The sequence below is a fragment of the Onthophagus taurus genome, unplaced genomic scaffold (genome assembly GCF_036711975.1).
Source record: "Onthophagus taurus isolate NC unplaced genomic scaffold, IU_Otau_3.0 ScKx7SY_16, whole genome shotgun sequence".
Taxonomy (NCBI): Eukaryota; Metazoa; Arthropoda; class Insecta; order Coleoptera; family Scarabaeidae; genus Onthophagus; species Onthophagus taurus.
The window spans coordinates 2,176,303-2,203,953 of record NW_027248941.1 but is presented as its reverse complement, the minus strand read 5'-3'; the positions used below and the strand labels follow the sequence as shown (position 1 = coordinate 2,203,953).

At 30.0% G+C, this 27,651-nt stretch overlaps 1 protein-coding gene across 3 annotated transcripts; it reads right to left on the bottom strand.

Annotated features, from left to right (window-relative positions):
• Positions 1–518: 518 nt before the first annotated feature.
• LOC111418675 (Ubiquitin specific protease 32) lies at positions 519–27,179 on the bottom strand. Of its 3 annotated transcripts, none has more exons than XM_023051299.2 (13): positions 27,010–27,179; positions 25,824–26,055; positions 19,270–19,799; positions 18,797–19,213; positions 18,449–18,731; positions 18,240–18,385; positions 13,498–14,600; positions 9,176–9,278; positions 8,858–9,124; positions 8,660–8,751; positions 7,744–8,105; positions 3,899–4,721; positions 519–1,664 (listed from the first exon to the last, which is right to left on the bottom strand). In XM_023051299.2, the coding sequence occupies exons 1-13, from the start codon at positions 27,065–27,067 to the stop codon at positions 1,014–1,016; spliced, it is 5,067 nt and encodes a 1,688-aa protein (XP_022907067.1). In that variant the 5' UTR covers positions 27,068–27,179; the 3' UTR covers positions 519–1,013. The 3 variants fall into 3 exon arrangements, with proteins under 3 accessions (XP_022907067.1, XP_022907068.1, XP_022907069.1); XM_023051300.2 differs by having other exon boundaries at positions 8,705–8,751; XM_023051301.2 differs by lacking the exon at positions 27,010–27,179 and adding an exon at positions 26,673–26,834.
• Positions 27,180–27,651: the final 472 nt, after the last annotated feature.

Sequence of the window (27,651 nt, the reverse complement as noted above, 5' to 3'; positions counted from 1 at the left end):
TTCAGGACACTTATAGAAATCATTAAGTACCTTCTGGACACCTTTTGAGTACTATAGATGTCATCAGACACCATCTGGACAGTTTTTAATGACTACAGAAATAATTAGAAAGCTTCTAGGCACTTTTTGACAACTATAGGAATCATTAGAAACTGTCTAGACACTTTTGGATATCTCTTAAAATCTTCTGGTAATTTTTATAATTATTCAGGACACTTTTTCACAACTATATAAATCATTACAAACTTCTAGAATTGTTCAGAAAGGTTTTAGACACTTTTTAATAATCATGGCAATCATTAGATAGCGCCTGAACACTTTTTGACATCTTTAAAAACTCTCTGGATGTCTTCATAAATGTCCAGAAAGCGTTTAAATGCGTTTTGACTTTAGACAAACTTTATACCTGTCCAGAAAGCGTTTAGACACTTTTTAATGGTTATAGATATAATTAGAAATTTTTTGGACAGTTTTGGATATAATTAAAGAGTTTCTTAGAGATGAAATAAAACTAGGAATAACAAATCAAAAAGCTCTCTTTATTTTGTTTCATTTATAATCGATTTAATGGCACCAATAAATTCAACCAAAAAGTTAATAACAAAACGAAATGAATTTACCAAAATAATAATAATATCAGACTAGGTTTAATTAAAATCTAAATTAACCCAAAAAAAGAAAATGAAGATGTACAACTAGATAACATCAATAACTAACTAACTATTTATTACATCATTTTTATGTACAAAATAAAATCGAAGTGCGGGAATCTAACTAAGCGATATCTAACAACAATTTCTTTGGTATTGCATTACTTTAAAATGATTAAAAATGATTTACTTTTAGGCACATTCAAACTTAATTAAATTTACAAACTTTACTATTTATTTACGTTTATAAAAAGCTATAATTTACAAAAATATACAAAAATACTGGCAACTCATTATCGTTATTACCGTAACCTCAAAATAAAACAACGTAATCCTCAAAAACGATAAAAAACCAGATTAATCTTATTGAATAACACAATTCTTCCTCAACTCCGTCTCACTCTCCTCCAATTCCACTTCGGCCGCTTGACCCGGACTATTCGAAGCAACTTCCGGCAAATATGGCCGATAATCCAACCCCGATCTCTCATAAAACAAGATATACGCCGAGCTTGTATCGATTTTTGGAACTTTCACGTCGGTGTAAGCGCATTTAAACGAATTCAACGAATTTTCAGATCCATCGAAAATCTTTTTCATTAACTTCCGTTCTTGGAAACACGGCGAGTTCTTTGGGGAATTAATTTTTGAATTCACTAACGTGTGAGTTTCCGATGATGAATTATTCTCATCGCTTAAATTGTTCGTCAATTTTTGATCGTTATTATTATTATTGTTATTATTGTTGTTATTGCATAAAGTGTCGGTGGAAATTTGGGACAAACTCGAATTACTTCCGTTTCTTCTCCGCATTAAAGGCGTTTGTAGCGGGGAATTAATCCGTGGGTTAATATGGGTCGTCGAATAATTTAGTTGCGCCTTATCGTTGTTGTTATTTTCGTTCGAATCGGTTAAAACTTCTCGACAAGAACTATCGTTGTAGCAGTACCAATGTCCGTTTGGGTTACAAGCGTACGAGATGTAATGGCCCCCGTTTAATAACCCGGAATGACTCTAAAAATTAAAATTAATCAAATTAGAATTAAATGAAATATTTTGACGATTATAGATATCATTAGACACCTTCTGGACAGTTTTTAACGACTATAGAAATCATTAGAAAGGTTCTGGACAATTTTTGACGACTGAAGATATCATTAGACATCCACTGGACACTTTTTAACTACTACAGAAACCATTAAATACGTTCTGGACACCTTTTGACAACTATAGAAATGATTACAAAGCTTTTGGTCACTTTTTGACAACTATAGGAATCATTAGGAACTATCTAGACACTTTTGGACATCTTTTAAAATCTTCTGACAACCTTTATAATTATCCAGAAAGCGTTTAGACACGTTTTGATATTCATGGCAATCATTAGAAAGATTCTGGATACTTCTTAACTACTATAGAAATCATTAAATACCTTCTGGACACTTTTTGACGACTATAGATATGATTAGACACCTTCTGGGCACTTTTTGACTACTATAGATATCATTAGACACCTTCTGGGCACTTTTTAACGACTATAGAAATAATTAGCAAGCTTCTGGACACTTTTTGACAACTATAGGAATCATTAGAAACTTTCTAGACACTTTTGGACATCTTTTAAAATCGTCTGGCACTCTTTATAAGTATCCAGAAAGCGTTTAGATACTTCTTGATAATCATGACAATCATTAGAAAGCTTCATTACCCTTTTTAATGACTATAGATATCATTAGACACCTTCTGGGCACTTTTTAACGACTATAGAAATAATTAGCAAGCTTCTGGACACTTTTTGACAACTATAGGAATCATTAGAAACTTTCTAGACACTTATGGACATCTTTTAAAATCGTCTAGCACTCTTTATAAGTATCCAGAAAGCGTTTAGATACTTCTTGATAATCATGACAATCATTAGAAAGCTTCAGGACCCTTTTTAACGACTATAGACATCATTAGACACCTTCTGGACACATTTTGACGACTATAGAAATCATTAAGAAGCTTTTGGACACTTTTAGACAACTATAAAAATCATTAGAGAGGTTCTAGAATTGTCCAGAATTCTTTTAGACACTTTTTGATAATCATGACAATCATTAGAAAGCTTCAGGACACTTTTTGACGACTATAGAAATCATTAGAGAGCTTCTGGACACTTTTTGATAACTATAAGAATCATTAGAAACTTTCTAGACACTTTCGGAGATCTTTTAAAATTTTCTAGCAACCTTTATAATTGTACATCTTTTGATATTCATGGCAATCATTAAAAAGTTTCGGTACACTTTCCAAAGACTGTAGAAATCGATAGTAGCCTTCTAGACATATTTTGACAACTATAGTAATCATTAGGAAGCTTTTGGACACTTTTTCACGACTAAAGAAATCATTAGGGAGCTTCTAGAATTGTCCGGAAAGCTTTTAGACACTTTTTGATAAACACAGTAATCATTAGATAGCGCCTGGACACTTTTTGACATCTTTAAAAACCCTCTCGTTGTCTTCATAAATGTCCAGGAAGCGTTTAAATACGTTTTGACGACTTTAAAAAAACTTTAGACAAACTTTATAACTGTCCAGAAAGCATTTAGACACTTTTTAGTAATTTTGCAATAAAATGTCAACCTCAATTTTGACATATTTGTAATCGTCATTAAAAATGCTTTAAAATGAGTACAAACACGACATATTTATCTTTAATATTAATGAAGTTATGATCAACTTCCGGTTAGAAATGTCAACGTCAATTTTGACATATTTGTAATCTTCATTAAAAATCCTTTAAAATAAGCCCCAACATGATGCGTTTAATTCCAATATTACTCGAGATATAAGCAACTTCCGGTTTGAAATGTCAATGTAATTTTGACATATTCTTAATTTTTATAAAATGTTTTAAAATTTATCACAAAAATACAATCAAAAAAAAAATTTAAAATTAAAGGTTGGTATTAATATTTAAAAATTATGTTGTTAATTTCAATGTTGCCAACTTAAATAATTTTTTTTTGTTATAACTTTCTTGTTTTTCGAGATAAATGCATCATGTTTGGGCTCATTTTAAGGGATTTTTCACGCCGATTACAAATATGTCAAAATTGACGTTGACATTTCTAACCGGAAGTTGACCATAACTTCATTAATATTGAAGATAAATATGTCGTGTTTGTACTCATTTTAAAGCATTTTTAATGAAGATTATAAATATCTCAAAATAAATTAATATTAATTAATTAACTTACAACAACAGCGTATAATTGATACTTCAAATCGAACAAATCTTGCCCCTTAATTAATTTATGCTCGTGGAAATCTTTTAAATCCTCGTCAACAACCGGGGTTTTAATCAAACTCGTCGATTCTAATCGTTCCCGCTTTTTCGGGGCAACTCTCTCCTTCCTAACTTTAACACTTTTGAAATCGACTTCATCGACATCGACTAATTTCTCAACTTCCTCCTCGTCGATCTTCTCTTCGCACGAATTCTCCAAATTCCTCTTCTTCTCCATCAACGATTGGTGCCTCAAAATCGTTTCTTGCGGGATCGACGCTAAATAAGCGGTGGGGTCGAAATTTTTAAACGGAAAATTCACCACTTTTTGCGTTTTCACCCACTTGTTGTTGACGTAATCGAATCGTTTTAAATGTACGATTAAAATAGGGGGTAATCTCCAAATTTGTAACTTTTTCGTCGCGGGTTGTTTATCTTGACATTTCGAGCAGTGATATTTCGTTTCTAAGCGTTCCTCGCTGGTGAAAGCGCGTAAACAGTAATCTAAATCGATGGGTTCCGTGTGTAATTTGCGACAAGTTGAGACGGATTCGTGTTCGATGAGGATTCGCTCTCGACTGCTTTGGTAGCGGAGGTGAAGAGCTGTGGGGTCCCAATCGATCGCGATGCACATCACGTTTTGGCCACCTTGGCAGAAATCGAAGAGGGATTCTTCGCTGCAAGGGATTTTGCATCCTCGGCAAAATTGCGTCCAATGGCATAAAGCGCAGATTTGACCACCTTGTAATATTGCTTTTAGTGTAAATGGAAATTCGTATCCTAATGAATCGTCACTAAAACAGAAATTAATTAAAATAAATTTAAAAAATTGTCAGAATAGCGAAACGTCAATGTGACAAGTTAATTTCAATGATACCAACTTAATTTTTTTTCCATACTACCAACTTAATTTTTTTTTGATAAATTTATGTAAATAAAATAATTAATCAATTAAATTATATATTAATATTACTCTTGATTTAATCAATTTATTTACTCAAAAAGTGTTGTTTATGTCTCAAATTGTTTTTGACAATCATTTTATGAAAACGTCAAAGATAACCTTGTAAATAATGTTTTTCTTATTGTTTAACTAAATTTCGAGACTGTCAAATCACATTTAAACCGTGTAAACAACCAAAATGAGTAAATTTTGGATAAGATTGCTCTGAAAATGTTTATAAATGTCCAGAAAGCGTTTAGACACTTTTTGATGATTATGGAAATCATTAGCGAGCTTCTGGACATTTTTTTACATCTTTAGAATCCCCTAGGAATCTTAATTAATGTCTAAAACGCATTCGGATACTTTTTGGTGTTAAGAAAAATAATCTATCAATAAAAATAAATGTCCAGGAGGCGTTTAGACACCTTTTGACAATTATTGATACCATTAGAAAGCTTCTAAACAGTTTGTGACTACTATAGAGATCAGTAGAAACCTTCTGGACACTCTTGGACGATTATAGATACCATTAGGCACCTTCTGGACACTTTTTGACAACTATAGAAATAATTAGAAAGCTTCTAGGCACTTTTTGCCAACTATAGGAATCATTAGAAACTATCTAGACACTTTTGGACATCTTTTAAAATCCTCTGGCAATTTTTATAATTATCCAGAAAGCGTTTAGATACTTTTTGATATTCATGACAATCATTAGAAAGTTTCAGGACAATTTTTAACCTCTATAAAAATCATTAACAAGCGTCAGGACACTTTTTCGCAACTATATAAATCATTACAAACTTCTAGAATTGTCCAGAAAGGTTTTAGACACTTTTTAATAATCATGGCAATCATTAGATAGCGCCTGAATACTTTTTGACATCTTTAAAAACTCTCTGGATGTCTTCATAAATGTCCAGAAAGCGTTTAAATGCATTTTGACGACTTTAGACAAACTTTATACCTGTCCAGAAAGCGTTTAGACACTTTTTGATGATTATGGAATCTTAATTAATGTCCAAAAAGCATTCTGATACTTTTTGGTGTTAAGAAAAATCCTCCATCAATAAAAATAAATGTCCAGGAGGCGTTTAAACACTTTTTGATAATTATTGATACCATTAAAAAGCTTCTAGACAGTTTGTGACTACTATAGAGATCAGTAGAAACCTTCTGGATACTCTTGGACGATTATAGATACCATTAGGCACCTTCTGGACACTTTTTGACAACTATAGAAATAATTAGAAAGCTTCTGGACACTTTTTGACAGCAACAAAAATCCTAAAAAACATTTTTTTAACAACTATTAATAACATTAGATAGCTTCTAAACAGTTTTTGACTACTATAGAGATCATTAGACACTTTCTGGACATATTTTGACTATTACAGATATCATTAGACACCTCCTGAGCACTTTTTGACGATTATAGATATCATTAAACACCTTCTGGGCACTTTTTGACGACTATATTAATCACTAGAAACTTTCTAGACACTTTTAGACATCTTTTAAAATCTCCTAGGAATATTTATAATTGTCCAGAAAGCATTTAGACACCTTTTGATATCCATGGCGATCATTAGAAAGCTTTAGGACGCTTTCTAACATTATTAGAATCCTTGTGGATTCTGTTTAACGACTATAATAATCATTAAAAAGCTTCAGGACACTTTTTCACGACTATAGAAATCATTAGAGAGCTTCGAGAATTGTCCAGAAAGTTTTTAGACACCTTTTGATAATCATGGCACTCATTAGATAGCGTCTCTACGCTTTTTGACATCTTTAAAAACCCTCTGTATGTCTTCATAAATATCTAGAAAGCGCTTAAATACTTTTTGACGACTTTAAGAAACTTTAGATAAACTTTGTTACTGTCCTGAAAGTGTTTAGACACATTTTAATAATTATGGGCCTCCTTAGAAATGCCTGGTTAACTTGGGATATCATTAAAAAATCTTCTAGAGACTTTTTGACGTCTTTAAAAGCCCTATGACAAACTTTATAATTGTCCAGACATCGATTAGATGGTTTTTAATAATTATATAGTTCATTAGATAGTTTCTAGACACTTCTGGACATCTTTTAAATCTTATGACAATCGTTATCACTGCCCAGAAAGCGTTTAGACATTATTTGATAATTACGGAAATTATTAAAATGATTCTGGACACTTTTGGGATTCTTTAAAAATCTTTACAGTTGTCCAGAAACGTTAACATACTTTTTAATAAATATACAGTTGATTAAGACCTTCTGGCAACCTTCATAACTGCTCAAAAAGCGTTTAGACACTATTTGGTATCTATGGGAATTATGAAAAAGCTCCGAGACCGTTTTGGACATCTTCAAAAACCCTCTGGAAATCTTTATAGCTGCCCAGAAAATGTTTAGACATAAGTTGATAATTACAGTAATCATTAAAAAGCTTTTGGACACTTTTGGGAACCTTGAAAAATCTTCTAGAAGTCTTTATAACTGTCCAGAAAACCTTAAGATACTTTTTAATAATTATATAGTTCATTAGAAAGCTTTTGGACACTTTTTGACATCTTTTAAAAACTTCTGGAAATCTTTATAACTGCCCAGAAAGTGTTTAATCACTATTTGGGTCTATCAAAATCATTAAAAAGCTTCTAGACACTTTTTGGACATCTTCAAAAATCTTTTTAGATGCCCAGAAAACATTTAAACACTTTTTAACAATTATCTAGATCGTAATAAAGGTTCTGGACACTTTTTGACATCTTTAAAAATCCTCTGGAAGTCTTTATAAATGTCTAAAACACGTTTAGACAACTGTGGAAATTCTTAAAAAGGTTTTGGACGCTTTTTGACATCTTAATTAATAAGTTTCTCACCAATCCGTAGCATGATTCGTTTGATCGCTTTGAGGTAACGGACTCAACAACCGCGTCACTTGATTCCAAACGATCTCATACAAGTTTTGACAGGTGCTGTTGGAGTTGCAACCCAACAGCAACGGAACTCCAAACAAACTCGGCTTCGATTTGTGCTGCGACAAAAAATATGTCTCCTGACGCACGCACTTCCGGTGCACCGCAACCAAGTAAGTCGGGCTCTTCACCGGGTCATCCGTGTACACAGATGGCGCCACAGAATGCACGGAAACGCGTTTCGGCGGCGATTGCAAAGAGATCCCCGCCGGAAGTCGCGTTGATTTCACAATTGTTTCGGTGTCGCAAGCTCTTAAACTGAGATTCTAAAAAAGAATTAATTTAATTAAAAATATTAATGTAAATAAGATTATTTATATATATGTACATATTTCTTTATTTACAAAAAAAAATCTACACACAATACAACGAAAAATAACTCTATTTCCGGTTAGTAATAATTATTTTTTTTTGTGCAAACTACAAAAACATTTTAACCCTTTTTCCGTAATCAACACCCTTTAAAATGAGCCCAAAAACGATGTTGTACCATCAAAAATAACCGAGATATTGCAACTTCCGGTTATTCATTTCCGGTTGGTAAATTTCAATATCACAATCAAAATATAGCGAGTTTGGTATCAAATTAATCAGCGTAAAATGAGGATTAATACGATATTATCAAAAAAATTAATTAACCGGAAGTGCTTAACCGGAAGTAGCGATATCTCGGTTATTTTTGATGATACGAAATCGTTTTTGGGCTCATTTTACTCGGGGTTTAATACGTGGCAACATCAATATAAAATAATTGACTCAAATTTGAATAAAATCGCACAAAGTTGTATTTTTTGATACATCTAATTCTTAACGTGCATACCTTAAAGCATAAAATGTTGGACATGCATAGCGCTGAACTCCTTACCTCGGGGCTCCGGGCCAGAGGTGTCTGCACGAGAGCCTGGTCGAGATCTGCGCCCAACAAACGGTAACAGAAACGGAGACAGAAACAAAAAATAAAATTTGGGTTAGGTGAGTAAAAAAGAAGCAACTAAAAACGAATTAAAAATAAATTTACCCGCGTCATCCTCGATTTTAGCGAGATGGTCGTCTTTTCCGCACCGGGGTAACTCGTACGCGTATAATTCGGTCGCCGTACTCGGGTTAATTCGGGCTTCGTCGTTAAGGAACTGTTTAATTTGCGAGTAAGCCACCTCGGCCAATAAAATCCGATTTGGGGGGATCTCGCAGAGGTTTTCTAATTGTTCTTTCAGTTCGAGGTATTTCGCTTCGGAATTTAAACGCATCCCGTACTTAATTGGGACTTCCCCCGTTAGTCTTATCACTAAAAACAATAATGTTAACATTTATTTTGATTTTATTAAAATTAATTTACCCAAAACTTCGCATAACGTGTAACTCTCCATTGGTAAAGGCAAACTAAGCAAATTAAACGGATCGAACCTCACTGATTCATGCCCACAAGTTTGACAGGTAACCTAAAAAAAAAATTAAATCAATCTTATTGATAATCTTAATTGATAACTTGCACAAAAATTCTTTTTCCATTAGTTATAATTAACAAGGTATAGGAGAAAATTGATGAAAACGTCAAAATTTCAATATTTTTTAAATTGGGTTGGTACTATTGATCGATGGATTAAAATAATTTATTGGATATGTTTTATGGGTTAATTTTAAACCTTTTTTGTATGAAACATTTGTTTCCACCAGTTAATATTAAAGAGTTATAAAAGAAAATTGTTGATAAATGTCAAAGTTTCTATTTGTCATAGGTTGGGTTGGTAATACTGATTGATGGAGTAAATATCTTTGTTCAATACGTTTTACGAGTTAATTCTAAACGTTTTTTGTTTAAAAACTAATTCTTCATCATTCATAATTAATAAGTTATATCCGAAAATGATCAAAAACCCCAAAATTTAGTTTTATTTTTGGGTTGGGTTGGCACTAACTGGTCGATGGGTTAAAATAACTTATTGGATATGTTTTATGGGTTCATTCTAAACCTTTTTTGTACGAAACATTTTTTTCCATCAGTTATAATCATTGAGTTATCAAAAAAAAATGTTGAAAACGTCAAAATCTCCAATTTTCTTAGGTTGAGTTGGTAATACTGATTGATGGAGTAAATATCTTTGCTCAATATGAGACTTGAGTTAATTCTAAAGGTTTTTTGTGTAAAAAGTAATTCTCTATCATTCATAATTAATAAGTTATATCCGAAAATGATCAAAAACCCCAAAATTTAGTTGTATTTTTGGGTTGGGTTGGTACTAACTGATCGATGGGTTAAAATAACTTATTGGATATGTTTTATGGGTTCATTTTAAACCTTTTTTATACGAAACATTTTTTCCATCAGTTATAATTATTGAGTTATCAAAAAAAAAGTTGAAAACGTCAAAATCTCCAATTTTCTTAGGTTGAGTTGGTGATACTGATTGATGGAGTAAATATCTTTGCTCAATATGAGACTTGAGTTAATTCTAAAGGTTGTTTGTGTAAAAAGTAATTCTCTATCATTCACAATTAATAAGTTATAACCGAAAATGGTTAAAAACATCAAAATTTTTTGTGATTTTTGGGTTGGGTTGGTACTATTGATCGATGGATTAAAATAATTTATTGGATATGTTTTATGGGTTAATTTTAAACCTTTTTTGTATGAAACATTTGTTTCCAATCAGTTAATATTAAAGAGTTATAAAAGAAAATTGTTGATAAATGTCAAAATTTCTATTTTTCTTAGGTTGGGTTGGTAATATTGATTGATGGAGTAAATATCTTTGTTCAATCCGCTTTACGAGTTAATTCTAAACGTTTTTTGTTTAAAAAGTAATTCTTCATCATTCATAATTAATAAGTTATATCCGAAAATGATCAAAAACCCCAAAATTTAGTTTTATTTTTGGGTTGGGTTGGTACTAACTGATCGATGGGTTAAAATAACTTATTGGATATGTTTTATGGGTTCATTCTAAACCTTTTTTGTACGAAACATTTTTTTCCAGCAGTTATAATTATTGAGTTATCAAAAAACATTGTTAAGAATGTCAAAATCTCCAATTTTCTTAGGTTGAGTTGGTAATACTGATTGATGGAGTAAATATCTTTGCTCAATATGAGACTTGAGTTAATTCTAAAGGTTTTTTGTGTAAAAAGTAATTCTCTATCATTCATAATTAATAAGTTATATCCGAAAATGATCAAAAACCCCAAAATTTTGTTTTATCTTTGTACTGTGTTGGTACTAACTGATCGATGGGTTAAAATAATTAATTGGACATGTTTTATGGGTTCATTCTAAACCTTTTTTGTACGAAATATTTTTTTCCATCAGTTATAATTATTGAGTTATCAAAAAAAAATTGATGAAAACATCAAAATCTCCAATTTTCTTAGGTTGAGTTGGTAATACTGATTGATGGAGTAAATATCTTTGTTCAATACGATACTTGAGTTAATTCTAAACGTTTTTTGTGTAAAAAGTAATTCTCTATCATTCATAATTAATAAGTTATATCCGAAAATGATCAAAAACCCCAAAATTTAGTTTTATTTTTGGGTTGGGTTGGTACTAACTGATCGGTGGATTAAAATAACTTATTAGATATGTTTTATGGGTTCATTCTAAGCCTTTTTTGCACGAAACATTTTTTTCCATCAGTTATAATTATTGAGTTATCAAAAAAAAAATGTTGAAAACGTCAAAATCTCCAATTTTCTTAGGTTGAGTTGGTAATACTGATTGATGGAGTAAATATCTTTATTCAATGCGATAGTTGAGTTAATTCTAAACGTTTTTTATGTAAAAAGTAATTCTCTATCATTCATAATTAATAAGTTATATCCGAAAATGATCAAAAACCCCAAAATTTAGTTTTATTTTTGGGTTGGGTTGGTACTAACTGATCGATGGGTTAAAATAACTTATTGGATATGTTTTATGGGTTCATTCTAAACCTTTTTTGTACGAAACATTTTTTTCCATCAGTTATAATTATTGAGTTATCAAAAAAAAAATGTTGAAAACGTCAAAATCTCCAATTTTCTTAGGTTGAGTTGGTAATACTGATTGATGGAGTAAATATCTTTGCTCAATATGAGACTTGAGTTAATTCTAAAGGTTTTTTGTGTAAAAAGTAATTCTCTATCATTCATAATTAATAAGTTATAACCGAAAGTGGTTAAAAACATCAAAATTTGGTGTTATTTTTGGGTTGGGTTGGTACTATTGATCGATGGATTAAAATAACTTATTGGATATGTTTGATGGGTTAATTTTAAACCTTTTTTGTATGAAACATTTGTTTCCATCAGTTAATATTAAAGAGTTATAAAAGAAAATTGTTGATAAATGTCAAAATTACTATTGTTCATAGGTTGGGTTGGTAATATTGATTGATGGAGTAAATATCTTTGTTCAATGCGTTTTACGAGTTAATTCTAAACGTTTTTTGTTTAAAAAGTAATTCTTCATCATTCATAATTAATAAGTTATATCCGAAAATGATTAAAAACCCCAAAATTTAGTTTTATTTTTGGGTTGGGTTGGTACTAACTGATCGATGGGTTAAAATAACTTATTGGATATGTTTTATGGGTTCATTCTAAACCTTTTTTGTACGAAACATTTTTTTCCATCAGTTATAATTATTGAGTTATCAAAAAAAAATATTGGAAACGTCAAAATCTCCAATTTTCTTAGGTTGAGTTGGTAATACTGATTGATTGAGTAAATATCTTTGCTCAATATGAGACTTGAGTTAATTCTAAAGCTTTTTTGTGTAAAAAGTAATTCTCCATCATTTATAATTAATAAGTTATAACCGTAAATCGTCAAAAACATCAAAATTTGGTGTTATTTTTGGTTTGGGTTGGTACTATTGATCGGTGGATTAAAATAACTTATTGGATATGCTTTATGGGTTAATTCTAAACCTTTTTTTGTACGAAAAATTTTTTTCTATCAATTATAATTAATGAGTTATAGGAGAAAATTGATGAAAACGTCAAAATTTCTATTTATCATAAGTTGGGTTGGTAATACTGATTGATGGAGAAAATATCTATATTCAATACGTTTTATGAGTTAATTCTAAACGTTTTTTCTTTAAAAAGTAATTCTCCATCATTCATAATTAATAAGTTATAACCGAAAATCGTTAAAAACATCAAAATTTGGTGTTATTTTTGGTTTGGGTTGGTACTATTAATCGATGGATTAAAATAACTTATTTGATATGTTATAGGGGTTAATTCTAAACCTTTTTTGTATGAAACATTTTATTCCATCGCTCATAATTATTGAGTTATAAAAGAAAATTGTTGAGAAACGTCAAAATTTCAATATTTCTTAAATTGGGTTGGTAATACTGATTGATGGAGTAAATATCTTTATTCAGTACGTTTTATGAGTTAATTCTAAACGTTTTTTCTTTAAAAATTAATTCTCCATCATTCATAATTAATAAGTTATAACCAAAAATCGTTAAAAACATCAAAATTTGGTGTTATTTTTGGTTTGGTTTGGTACTATTGATTGGTGGATTAAAATAACTTATTTGTATAAAACCTTTTTGTATAAAACATTACAAAATTATTTTTAAGTTTCTGTTTTTCTTAGATTGGGTTGGTAATCCTGACTTCATTCAACACATTTTATGAATTAATTCTATTTTTTTTTAAACTAACCTTACTCTTTAATTGCCCATAAAACAAATCGGTAATTATAGAATGATCCCGCGCTAAATGTTGGCTCCAGGCTTCTTGTGCCACAACCTCATCAGGTCTTCCATCAGAATCCCTCAACTCGGAATATTGCTTTTTTGGGACGCGATTTAAATCCTCATGCAACGAATCCAACAACCAAGCTAATAATTCTTGAGAATCGTGTTGTCCCCCTCCACCCAAATGCGGAGCATGTTTAGTTACGCAATATCTTAATTTTAAAGGGGCCACGCTGCGAGTTGAGCCCGCCCATAAATCCCTGCACAACTCGGCGTATCTCTTCGCGACTTGTCCTTTAGTTCCGAGGGGATTCACCGAGTTTAACTCGCAAAGTTGCAGATCTCTTTGGAAATATAACGTTAATGGGCGCGTGTTTGATACGGCTTGTAACGCAGCGTTCATAAAACACGTGTTTCCTAAGTTGTGTAAACCCGTAGCGCCGGGTGGGAGTGTTATCGTGGGTCTTCGCTCGGATGAAATTAATGATTGAACGGCTGTGTTGCCACTAACCAACGCGCCTAACTCTTCGGGCCATGTTAAATCTTTATTTCGAACCTCCAAAAGGATTTGTTCGTTATCTCCGATTCCCAAATCTTGTAACGTCGATGTTTCGTCTTCTAAAAGTATCGTTGATCCCTCCTTAACGTGCCATAATCGGATATCTTCGGTTCGAAATAATAAGCGTGCGCCTAAAAATTCAATAACCTGTCTGACGTTTGATAATCGGGAGAAAGCGGCTGTATGGGCGAGATATCGCCTTGGGGGAGCCACTGGGGTGCTCGTAATTCCCGCTGTACTCAAAGCGGCCGCACCATAACCCCCGACGATGCTATTCCAAGTCGCTGGAGAACCGGATGTTGATGAGGATTGATTGTGATGTTGGAGTATTCGTAAATTTAATGGGTAAAGTTCGAGTTCGACGTCCGGGGAGTTTGGGGGTTTGATTACTTGCCGCGGGAGGGGGAGAGAACACCCGTACCAGAGTTGGAGGGCTTTCCAAAGAGATTCCGGGACGAGTTCGAAATCGTTTCCTTGACTTAGTGTTGTGTCTCTACGTAAACGGCCACCTAAAACAAAAAAAATTTTTAAAAATAAATTTAAAAAATTTGGTTAAGTTGGTAGTATTGATCGATGGATTAAAATTGGAACAGATATATTTATTAAATACGCTTTATGAGTTAATTCGCATCATTTTTTGTTTAAAACATAACGCATAATTAATAAATTATAACAGAAAATGATAAAAAAAACATTAAAATTTTGTGTTATTTTTGGGTTGGGTTGGTAATACTGATCATGGAGTAAATATCTTTATTCAATACGTTTTATGAGCTAATTCTAAATTCCCCATCATTTATTATTAATAAGTTATAACCAAAAATCGTTAAAAACCTCAAAATTCGGTTTTACTGTTGGGATAGGTTGGTACTACTGATCGATGGATTAAATTAACTTATTAGATATGTTTTATAGGTTAATTCTAAACTTTTTTTGTTTGAAATATTTTTTTTTTAATTATAATTAATGAGTTATAGAGAGAAATTGATGAAAATGTCAAATATTCTACTTTTCTTAGGTTGGCAATGATGATGATTTGGAGTAAATATCTTTACTTAATACGTTTTACGAGTTCATTCTAAACATTTTTTGTTTAAAAAGTAATTCTCCATCATTCATAAACAATAAGTTATATCCGAAAATGATCAAAAACCTCAAAATTTAGTTTTATTTTCGAGTTGGGTTGGTACTAACTGATCGGTGGATTAAAATAACTTAATGCATATGTTTTATGGGTTAATTGTAAACCTTTTTTGTATGAAAAGTTTTTTTCTAAAACTTATAATTAATGAGTTATTGAAGAAAATTGATGGAAACGTCAAAATTTCTATTTTTCTTAAGTTGGGTTGGTTATACCGATTGATCGACTAAATATCTTTATTCAATACGTTTTATGAGACAATTATAAACATTTTTTGTTTAAAAAGTGATTCTCCATCAATCATTATTAATAAGTTATAACCTAAAATTGTTAAAAACCTCAAAATTTGGATTTATTTATGGGTTGGGTTGGTACTAACTGATCGATGGATTAAAATAACTTACTGGATCTATTTTATGGGTTAATTCTAACCCTTTTTTGTACGAAACATTTTTTTCCATCAGCTATAATCATTGAGTTATAAAAGGAAATTGTTGAAAACGTCAAAATTTCTATTTTTCTTAGGTTGAGTTGGTAATCCTGATTGATGGGGTAAATATTTGTATTCAATACGTCTTATAAGGTAATTCTAAACGTTTTTTGTTTAAAAAGTAATTCTCCATCACTCATAATTAATAAGTTATAACCGAAAATCGTCAAAAACATCAAAATTTAGTTTTATTATTGGGTTCGGTTGGTACTACTGATCGGTGGATTAATATAACTTATTAGATATGTTTTATGGGTTAATTCTAAACCTTTTTTGTACGAAACATTTTCTTCCATCAGTTATAATTATTGAGTTATCAAAAAAAAAATTGCTGAAAACGTCAAAATCTTCAATTTTCTTAGGTTGAGTTGGTAATACTGATTGATGGAGTAAATATCTTTGTTCAATACGACACTTAAGTTAATTCTAAACGTTTTTTGTATAAAAAGTAATTCTCTATCATTCATAATTAATAAGTTATATCCGAAAATGATCAAAAACCCCAAAATTTAGTTTTATTTTTGTGTTGTGTTGGTACTAACTGATCGATGGGTTAAAATAACTAATTTGACATGTTTTATGGGTTCATTCTAAACCTTTTTTGTACGAAACATTTTCTTCCATCAGTTATAATTATTGAGTTATTAAAAAAAAATTTATTGAAAACGTCAAAATCTCCAATTTTCTTAGGTTGAGTTGGTAATACTGATTGATGGAGTAAATATCTTTGTTCATTATGTTACTTGAGTTAATTCTAAACGTTTTTTGTGTAAAAAGTAATTCTCTATCATTCATAATTAATAAGTTATATCCGAAAATGATCAAAAACCCCAAAATTTTGTTTTATTTTTGGGTTGGGTTGGTACTAACTGATCGATGGGTTAAAATAACTAATTTGACATGTTTTATGGGTTCATTCTAAACCTTTTTTGTACGAAACATTTTTTTACATCAGTTATAGTTATTGAGTTATTAAAAAAAAATTGTTGAAAACGTCAAAATCTCCAATTTTCTTAGGTTGAGTTGGTAATACTGATTGTTGGAGTAAATATCTTTGTTCATTATGTTACTTGAGTTAATTCTAAACGTTTTTTGTGTAAATAGTAATTCTCTATCATTCATAATTAATAAGTTATATCCGAAAATGATCAAAAATTCCAAAATTTTGTTTTATTTTTGGGTTGGGTTGGTACTAACTGATCGATGGGTTAAAATAACTTTTTGGATATGTTTTATGGGTTAATTTTAAACCTTTTTTGTACGAATCATTTTTTTCCATCAGTTATAATTATTGAGTTATGAAAAAAAAATTGTTGAAAACGTCAAAATCTCCAATTTTCTTAGGTTGAGTTGGTAATACTGATTGATGGAGTAAATATCTTTGTTCAATGCGATAGTTGAGTTAATTCTAAACGTTTTTTGTGTAAAAAGTAATTCTCTATCATTTATAATTAATAAGTTATATCCGAAAATGATCAAAAACCCCAAAATTTAGTTTTATTTTTGGGTTGGGTTGGTACTAACTGATCGATGGGTTAAAATAACTAATTTGACATGTTTTATGGGCTCATTCTAAACCTTTTTTGTACGAAACATCTTTTTCCATCAGTTATAATTATTGAGTTATGAAAAAAATATTGTTGAAAACATCAAAATCTCCAATTTTCTTAGGTTGAGTTGGTAATACTGATTGATGGAGTAAATATCTTTGTTCGATACGATACTTGAGTTAATTCTAAACATTTTTTGTATAAAAAGTAATTCTCTATCATTCATAATTAATAAGTTATATCCGAAAATGATCAAAAACCCCAAAATTTAGTTTTCTTTTTGTGTTGGGTTGGTACTAACTGATTGATGGGTTAAAATAACTAATTTGACATGTTTTATGGGTTCATTCTAAACCTTTTTTGTACGAAACATTTTTTTACATCAGTTATAGTTACTGAGTTATTAAAAAAAAATTGTTGAAAACGTCAAAATCTCCAATTTTCTTAGGTTGAGTTGGTAATACTGATTGATGGAGTAAATATCTTTGTTCAATACGATACTTGAGTTAATTCTAAACGTTTTTTGTCTAAATAGTAATTCTCTATCATTCATAATTAATAAGTTATATCCGAAAATTATCAAAAACCCAAAAATTTAGTTTTATTTTTGGGTTGGGTTGGTACTAACTGATCGATGGGTTAAAATAACTTATTGGATATGTTTTATGGGTTAATTTTAAACCTTTTTTGTACGAAACATTTTTGTCCATCAATTATAATTAATGAGTTATAGAAGAAAATTGATGAAAACGTCAAAATTTCTAATTTTCTTAGGTTAAGTTGGTAATCCTGATTGATGGAACAATTATGTTTATTAAATACGTCTTATGAGTTAATTCCCAACATTTTTTGTTTAAAACGTAATTCTCCATCATTCATAATTAATAAGTTATAACCGAAAATCATCAAAATTTGGTTTTATTTTTGCGTTGGGTTGGTACTACTGATCGATGGATAATTCATTTACCTTCTCCAGTTAAAGTTCCAACTTTAGTTTGGGCCACCTCAACCACCAAATTCGAATTATTAATCGGCCCAGGCATCCCATTTTGGGCCCGCTTCATCCCCGTTCCAGAACTGCTCGAAACTCCCGAACTCGAAGCAATGCTACAACTGTAAAAAAATTAATTAATTTTTTTTAAACACACCAATTCAATTAAATCATTAATTTCTAACCTATCTCCTTTACTCAACAAATCCCCCATCGAATCCGTACTATTAGAATTAAACTCATTCGAATGCGACGTAAAATCAGTTCCATTACTGGGAAAGCTTTCGTCGCACACGATTCCTTCCTCGACCGGAACCCGATTATCCGGGCGACAATTACAATAATCATAATTATTTCGAGGTCCCGTCGTGTAATTTAACCACATTTGCCACCACTCGGACGAGATTAAATACCAAAATTGGCCGACGCGGTATCCTCGGCGTCCCTCACGATCTAACCAACCTCTAACTATAAAAGAAATAATCATAACCTCAATTTTTAATTAATAATTAAAACAAATAAATTAATTTAACCTATTTCGTGTTCGTGATGTCTACATAAAGGTTTTAATCCAAGCGAAACGTGACAAACTTGAAAAAGGAGCTCCAAAAATGGGTCAACTAAAGGATTCGTAACATTTTCGTTACTCCAAACTAAAAAATCTTCTTGCGAGACGTTCCCTTCGGGGTTAATTTGACCCCGTAACGAATTCAAACTTTTCGCGTACAACTCATTGAGCACCTCCCCGTTTGAAAATGGAGTTGATTCCGGGGTATTAATGGAGCTATTGCTGTTTTTTCGGTTACTTTTCCTGAAATAATTTCGATCGATCGTGTTCATTTTGGTGGTTTCGTTCTCCCTGGCTACGTATAAAAGCACTTCAATCATGTGTTGGAGCTCAAATTGGTTCAAGAAACCATCTCGGTCCATATCGAAGACTTTAAAACAAACTAAAACAACAAATTTAAGTTATTAATCTTGTAATTATTAAGTTTGAGCGATTTACATTTCATTCTTTCAACGGTTGGTCCTCTACAAGCGGCGGAAACCCCGCAACACAACTCTTTAAAATCAACGTGACCATCTCGGTTAACATCCAAAGCTAAAAACAATCCTTGACACGCACTCGCCGGAATGGGGGGGCTAATTAAAGCGGTTACACACGTTGAATCTAATTGACCGGACGTAGCGGCGCTTTGAAGCGACCAAAAACATTTTTCTAACTCGCAAATGTCTTGCTCTTCGAGATGTGTGACGCCCGCGAGGGTTTGATAAAACGTCGGGGTCTCTAATTCCGAACTTAGGGTGACGCACGATGAGGCTAAAAGCCATTTTGAGAGGACCGTGGCGTCGTGTTTGATTAAAATCCACGATCGGAATTGTTCGAAACTAACCCGATCTTGTCCGGGTGAGAATAATGAGAGGTTATTTTTGGTGTCATCCGATGGTAAGCTGCCTTCCAGGCGCAAAGAGGCTAAGAATTCGGGTTTTACGATGTAAGCACCCGAATCGTTGGAATAAAGCGTCCAAAGAAACCTAAAAATTGACAATAATTAATAAGTTATGTACAAAAATTGGGGAAATTTTAATTTATTAGATTTTGGGTTGGTACTATTGATCGATGGATTAAAATAACTGATTGGATATGTTTTATGGATTAATTATAAATCTTTTTTGTATGAAAAGAAACTTAAGAAACTAAAGTTATAACCAAAAATTGTTGAAAACGTCAAAATCTCCAATTTTCTTAGGTTGAGTTGGTAATACTGATTGATGGAGTAAATATCTTTGTTCACTACAACACTTAAGTTAATTCTAAACGTTTTTTGTTTAAAAAATAATTCTCTATCATTCATAATTAATAAGTTATATCCGAAGATGATCAAAAACCCCAAAATTTAATTTTATTTTTGTGTTGGGTTGGTACTAACTGATCGATGGGTTAAAATAACTAATTTGACATGTTTTATGGGTTCATTCTAAACCTTTTTTGTACGAAACATTTTCTTCCATCAGTTATAATTATTGAGTTATCAAAAAAAAATTGTTGAAAACGTCAAAATCTCCAATTTTCTTAGGTTGAGTTGGTAATACTGATTGATGGAGTAAATATCTTTGTTCAATGCAATAGTTGAGTTAATTCTAAACGTTTTTTGTTTAAAAAATAATTCTCTATCATTCATAATTAATAAGTTATATCCGAAAATGATCAAAAACCCCAAAATTTAGTTTTATTTTTGTGTTGGGTTGGTACTAACTGATCGATGGGTTAAAATAACTAATTTGACATGTTTTATGGGTTCATTCTAAACCTTTTTTGTACGAAACATTTTCTTCCATCAGTTATAATTATTGAGTTATCAAAAAAAAAATTGTTGAAAACGTCAAAATCTCCAATTTTCTTAGGTTGAGTTGGTAATACTGATTGATGGAGTAAATATCTTTGTTCAATGCGATAGTTGAGTTAATTCTAAACGTTTTTTGTTTAAAAAATAATTCTCTATCATTCATAATTAATAAGTTATATCCGAAGATGATCAAAAACCCCAAAATTTAGTTTTATTTTTGTGTTGGGTTGGTACTAACTGATCGATGGGTTAAAATAACTAATTTGACATGTTTTATGGGTTCATTCTAAACCTTTTTTGTACGAAACATTTTCTTCCATCAGTTATAATTATTGAGTTATCAAAAAAAAATTGTTGAAAACGTCAAAATCTCCAATTTTCTTAGGTTGAGTTGGTAATACTGATTGATGGAGTAAATATCTTTGTTCAATGCTATAGTTGAGTTAATTCTAAACGTTTTTTGTGTAAAAAGTAATTCTCTATCATTCATAATTAATAAGTTATAAGCGAAAATCATCAAAAATAACAAAATTTGGTTTTATTTTTGGATTGAGTTGGTACTACTGATCGATGGATTAAAATAGCTTATTGGATATGTTTTATGAGTTAATTCTAAACCTTTTTGAATGAAACATTTTTTTCCTTCAGTTATAATTATTAAGTTATAAAAGAAAATTGTTGGAAACGTCAACGTTTCTATTTTTCTTAATTTGGGTTGGTAGTACTGATTGATGGTGTAAATATCTTTATTCAGTATGTTTTATGAGTTAAATCTAAACGTTTTTTGCTTAAAAAGTAATTCCCCATCATTCATAATTAATAAGTTATAACTGAAAATCGTCAAATACCCCAAAATTAGGCTTTTAAAATCTGGTCTGTTAAAAAAAATTGATTTGTTATGATCGTTTCAATATTCAATGAGATTTGAGTTGTATAAAGGAGAAAGCAATAAATAGAAAAGTAATTTTCTTATAACAAATAAATTTGACAGTAATTATTGACAGTTTAAATGTCAAAAATTTTAGAAATAACAGATTCTTGATATTAAACTGACAAGAAATATCAAATTTGACAGTTTAAGCGTCAAAAGATCTGGAAATAATAAATTTCTTGATATTAAAGTGTAAAATTTGACAGTTTAAATCTCAAAAATACTAGTAATAAAAGATTTCTTCATATCAAAATGTCTAGAAATGTCGAATTTGACAGTTAAATGTCAAACATTTTAAAGGAAAAAGATTTTTTTGATTATAAAATTAGAAAATATGTCATATTTGACAGATTAAATGTCAAAAATCTGTAAATAATAAATTTTTTTATATTAAAATGTCATATTTGACAGTTTAAATGTTAAAAACATAAGAAATAAAAGATGTCTTGATACTAAAATATCTAGAATGTCAAATTTGACAGTTTAATGTCAAAAATTTTAAAGGAAAAAGATTTTCTGATTATAAAATTTGAAAATATGTCATATTTGATAGATTAAATGTCAAAAGTTCTGGAAATAACAAATTTCTTGATATTAAAATGCCAAATCTGACAATTTAAAATGTCAAAAATACTAGTAATAAAAGATTTCTTGATATTAAAATGTCTAGAAATGTCAAATTTGACATAAAACAAGACATCATTCATTAATTATAATCAAAAATCGTCAAAAACTTTAAAATTTGGTTTTATTTTTGGGTTGAGTTAGTACTGCTGATTGAAGAATTAAAATAACTTATTGGATAAGTTTTATGGGTTAATTCTAAACCTTTTTTGTATAAAACATTTCTTTCCATCACTTATAATTATTAAGTTATAAAAGAAAATTGTTGAAAACGTCAAAATTTCTAATTTACTTAGGTTGGGTTGGTAATACTGATTGGTGAAGTAAATATCTTTATTCAATACGTTTTATGAGTTAATTCTTAACGTTTTTTGTTTAAAAAGTAATTCTCCATCAATCATTATTAATAAGTTATAACCGAAAATTGTCAAAAACCTCAAAATTTGGTTTTGTTTTTGGGTTGGTTGGTACTACTGATTGGGTGGATTAAAATAACTTATTGGATATGTTTTATGGGTTAATTATAAACCTTTTTTGTACGAAAAATTGTTTTTCATCAGTTATAATTAATGAATTATAGGAGAAAATTGATGAAAACGTCAAAATTTTTATTTTTCTTAAGTTGGATTGGTAGGACTGATTGATGGAGTAAATATCTTTATTCGATACGTTCTATGGGTTAATTCTAAACATTTTTTGTTTAAAAAGTAATTCTCTATCATGCATAATTAATAAGTTATAACCGAAAATTGTTAAAAACCTCAAAATTTGGTTTTGTTTTTAGGTTGGGTTGGTACTATGATGGGTGGATTAAAATAACTTATTGGATATGTTTTATGAGGTAATTCTAAATATTTCTGTACGAAACATTTTTTTCCATCAGTTATAATTATTAAGTTATAAAAGAAAATTGTTGATAACGTCAAAATTTCTATTTTACTTCGGCTGGGTTGGTAATACTCTTTGCCAAAGAAAACTTCAAGGTATAATTAATGTTTGTAAACAAAACTAACCTTACCTAACATTCCTTCACGCTATAATTAACATTACAAAAGAAAACTTCACGCTATAATTGCCATTACTAATTGCCAAAGAAAACTTCATGGTATAATTAATGTTTGTAAACAAAACTAACCTTACCTAACATTCCTTCACGCTATAATTAACATTACAAAAGAAAACTTCACGGTATAATTGCCATTACTAATTGCCAAAGAATACTTCATGGTATAATTAATGTTTGTAAACAAAACTAACCTTACTGAACATTCGTTCACGCTATAATTGACATTACAAAAGAAAACTTCACGCTATAATTGCCATTACTAATTGCAAAGAATACTTCATGGTATAATTAATGTTTGTAAACAAAACTAACCTTACCTAACATTCAGCGTCTGAAGACACAGGGTTAAATCCGAAACTTAAAAATATACAACTTAGCGCTGAATAACAATTAAAACTAGAACTAACACTTACACTAGAACTATACTCTGTTTTTAAACCAGGAGGAGTAAACGCGAAAGTCAGATTTATCAATTACCTAACCTTCAAATTCAAAATCAAAATTGCCTGTGTGTGAACCTTCCTCGCATTCAACCAATCACGTGCAAGGTCAATCTGGTGACAAATTTAAAATACTCGTCCTGGTTTAAAAACAGAGTATAATTGATGAAGAAAATATCTATTTTGATATTAAAATGTCTAGAAGCATCAAATATGACTCATTAAGGTAAAATTGTTAAAGGAAAAAATTTTCTGATTTTAAAATTTGAAAATGTCATACTTGACAGTTTAAATGTCAAAAGTTCTGGAAATAATAAATTTTTTGATATTAAAATGTCAAATTTGACAGTTTAAATCTCAAAAATACTAGTAATAAAAGATTTCTTCATGTCAAAATGTCTAGAAATGTCGAATTTGACAGTTAAATGTAAAACATTTTAAAGCAAAAGGATTTTTTGATTATAAAATTAGAAAATATGTCATATTTGACAGTTTAAATGTCAAAAATCTGTAAATAATAAATTTTTTGATATAAAAATGTCAACTTTGACAGTTTAATGTCAAAAATTTTAAAGAGAAAAGATTTTCTGATTATAAAATTTGAAAATATGTCATATTTGATAGATTAAATGTCAAAAGTTCTGGAAATAACAAATTTCTTGATATTAAAATGTCAAATCTGACAGTTTAAATGTCAAAAATACTAGTAATAAAATATTTCTTGATATTAAAATGTCTAGAAATGTCAAATTTGACATAAAACAAGACATCATTCATTAATTATAATCAAAAATCTTCAAAAACCTTAAAATTTGGTTTTATTTTTGGGTTGAGTTAGTACTGCTGATTGAAGAATTAAAATAACTTATCCATATGTTTTATGGGTTAATTCTAAACCTTTTTTGTATAAAACATTTCTTTCCATCACTTATAATTATTAAGTTATAAAAGAAAATTGTTGAAAACGTCAAAATTTCTATTTTACTTAGGTTGGGTTGGTAATACTGATTGATGGAGTAAATATCTTTATTCAATACGTTTTATGAGTTCATTCTAAACGTTTTTTGTTTGAAAAGTAATTCTCCATCATTTATAATTAATAAGTTATATCCGAAAATGATCAAAAACCCCAAAATTTAGTTTTATTTTTGCGTTGGGTTGGTACTACCGATCAATGGATTAAAATACCTTATTGGATATGTTTTATGGGTTAATGATAAACATTTTTTGTATGAAACGTTTCTATCCATCATTTATAATTAACAAATTATGAAAGAAAATTGTTGAAAACGTCAAAATTTCTATTTTACTTAGGTTAGGTTGGTAGTACTGATTGGTGGATTAAAATAACTTATTGCATATGCTTTTTGAGTTAATTCTAAACCTTTTTTGTACGAAACATTGCTCCCCATCAGTTATAATTATTAAGTTATATAAAAATTCTTGAAAACGTCAAAATTTCTAATTTACTTAGGTTGGGTTGGTAATACTGATTGATGGAGTAAATATCTTTATTCAATACGTTTTATGAGTTAATTCTAAACGTTTTTTGTTTGAAAAGTAATTCTCCATCATTTATAATTAATAAGTTATAACTGAAAATCGTCAAAAACCCCAAAATTTAGTTTTATTTTTGGGTTGGGTTGGTACTAACTGATCGATGGGTTAAAATAACTTGTTGCATATGCTTTATGGGTTAATTATAAACCTTTTTTATATGAAATGTTTCTTTCCATCATTTATAATTAACAAATTATAAAAGAAAATTGTTGAAAACGTCAAAATTTCTATTTTACTTAGACTGGGTTGGTAATACTGATTGATGGAGTAAAATAACTTATTGGATACGTTTTATGGATTAATTCTAAACCTTTTTTATGCAAAACATTTCTTTCCATCAGTTATAATTATTAAGTTATAAAAGAAAATTGTTGAAAACGTCAAAATTTCAATGTTTCTTAAATTGGGTTGGTAATACTGCTTGATGGAGTACATATCTTTATTAAATACGTTTTATGAGTTAATCCTAAACGTTTTTTGTTTAAAAAGTAATTCTCCATCACTCATAACTAATAAGTTATAACCGAAATTATCAAAAACCTCAAAATTTGGTTTTATTTTTGGGTTGGGTTGGTACTGATTGATTATTACTTGATTTTTTCTTCTTGTGTTCCTTTCGTGAGGAGAACTAATCCGCAGATGAGATCCCTTAGTCCGATTCCTCGAATTGTCCCTCCACAGGCGTTGTAAAGAGCCTCGGCTATCGTGACGGGGACTCCTTCTCCAAGAACGTTTTGGATAAACGCTTGTCGGCTGAGGAGGGTGCCTCCCCCAGACAATCGTTTAAACGCTTCGCAAACCCTCTTATATTCAGGATCGGACACTAAAAAATCCAAAAAAAAATTAATATCCATGAATTGAAAAGATTAGGATCAAAATAAAGTGGCGTAAAACATCGAAATCTTTAGATTACTACGCTTAAAATAATCCCAAATAAAAACGTTTTGATTCAAATCGAATATTTGATAAAATCAACATTATTTAGATGACGTCAGAGAGTTGTTAATTGAAATTCACGCCAGGTAAACATTATATAGTCCCACATTATTTGCTTAAATTCATTATTTTGCGATAAGATTACGGTTTATTTTCGCCTTGCTCTAAAAAAAAAGAAATTTTAATAAAAAAAAGTAAAAATAAATAATTTAAAACGCCATAAAAATAGCATAACAATGATTCACAAAGTTTTTCTTAATTAAAATGACGTCAAAACGACTCAAATTAATGTTTGTTCAAAGAAAAATCATTAAAACAATAAGTAAATAATAAAAAATGGAAATAAATCGAAAGAAGTCTTGGAGTTATGCGAAAATATGCGCCAAGGTCGTACGCGTTAATGAGACAACAAAAACAAAAAGAAAAAAAAACACAAAACCCAACATTAAAAAGGAAAAACGACATGTTTTTACGTAATCGAATTTTTAATTCACTCAAACTTACTTTCTTTGACTCAATTCGGTTATTAACTTCATTCAAAATCGAAAAGGGGGCTTTAAATTCCGACTCGGTTTTGTTTTGATTTCATTTTTTTACTTAACTTTTACGTTATCAATAATTTAATTGTAATCTTATTATCCATAATTGGATGACACACAATTACCCAATGCGAGAACAAAACGACGACACAAAAACAACGTTTCCAAATCATTTTATTTCCGTCACATGATAGGAAATCGTTTGAATCGCAAAAAAAATACGTTAAGTTACGATCCAAATCTTTTTTCCTGCGTTTATTTTGCGCTCTCGACAAGGGGGAGAGGTGCTGGAGGGTACTCACTTCGTTTCTGGGCCTCCTCGTAGCTGAGACAGCTCCGTTTAGAGTCTTTCGCACCCATTTTCACACCGATCGCTTTTCAATCACATTTTACACGTCCGATTTTTTTGAAAAAAGGCGAAAAAACTTTTATTTGATGGCGAAACGTCAACCGATTCACTATTTACTGATTGACCATCGTGAAGTTTGTGCGTTACTAACTTCATTTTGTTGGTAACTCGTTTCATTACGAACAAGCAGCGCCATCTAAAATTTTTTTAATTATTATAAAAATAAATAAATTAAAAATAATAAATAAATAATTTTATACCATTAAAAATAAATAAATTAATTAATAATTACCTTAATTTGATTTAATTCTAATTAAATCGTTAATAAGTGCCACCTACCAAAAGGAGGAATTGGTTTAAAAAAAAAGGAATCTATTTTTTCGTTTTTCCTTTCATATTGAATTTTTACATTAAATTAACGTAAATAAACGAATTAATAACAATTACCTAGTGATAATTAAGCAAAAAATTCATTATTTCATTTAAACATAGCTTTTATAACAACAAGAAACAAGAATTATGACATAACCTCAATGTTCGTTTCGTTTTCGGGGAATTTTATTTTATTTTTAAATTTATGTTTAATTGGGTTGAA

Coding starts and splice junctions, on each gene's coding strand:
- LOC111418675 (XM_023051299.2), bottom strand. CDS start 27,067: ATGGGTGCGAAAGACTCTAAACGGAGCTGTCTCAGCTACGAGGAGGCC. Junction 19,800..25,823: donor ACACAAGAAGAAAAAATCAA/GTAATAATCAAT, acceptor GTCAATTTTTAG/GTTTCTTTGGACGCTTTATT. Junction 4,722..7,743: donor ACGAATCATGCTACGGATTG/GTGAGAAACTTA, acceptor TTTCTGTTTTAG/TGACGATTCATTAGGATACG.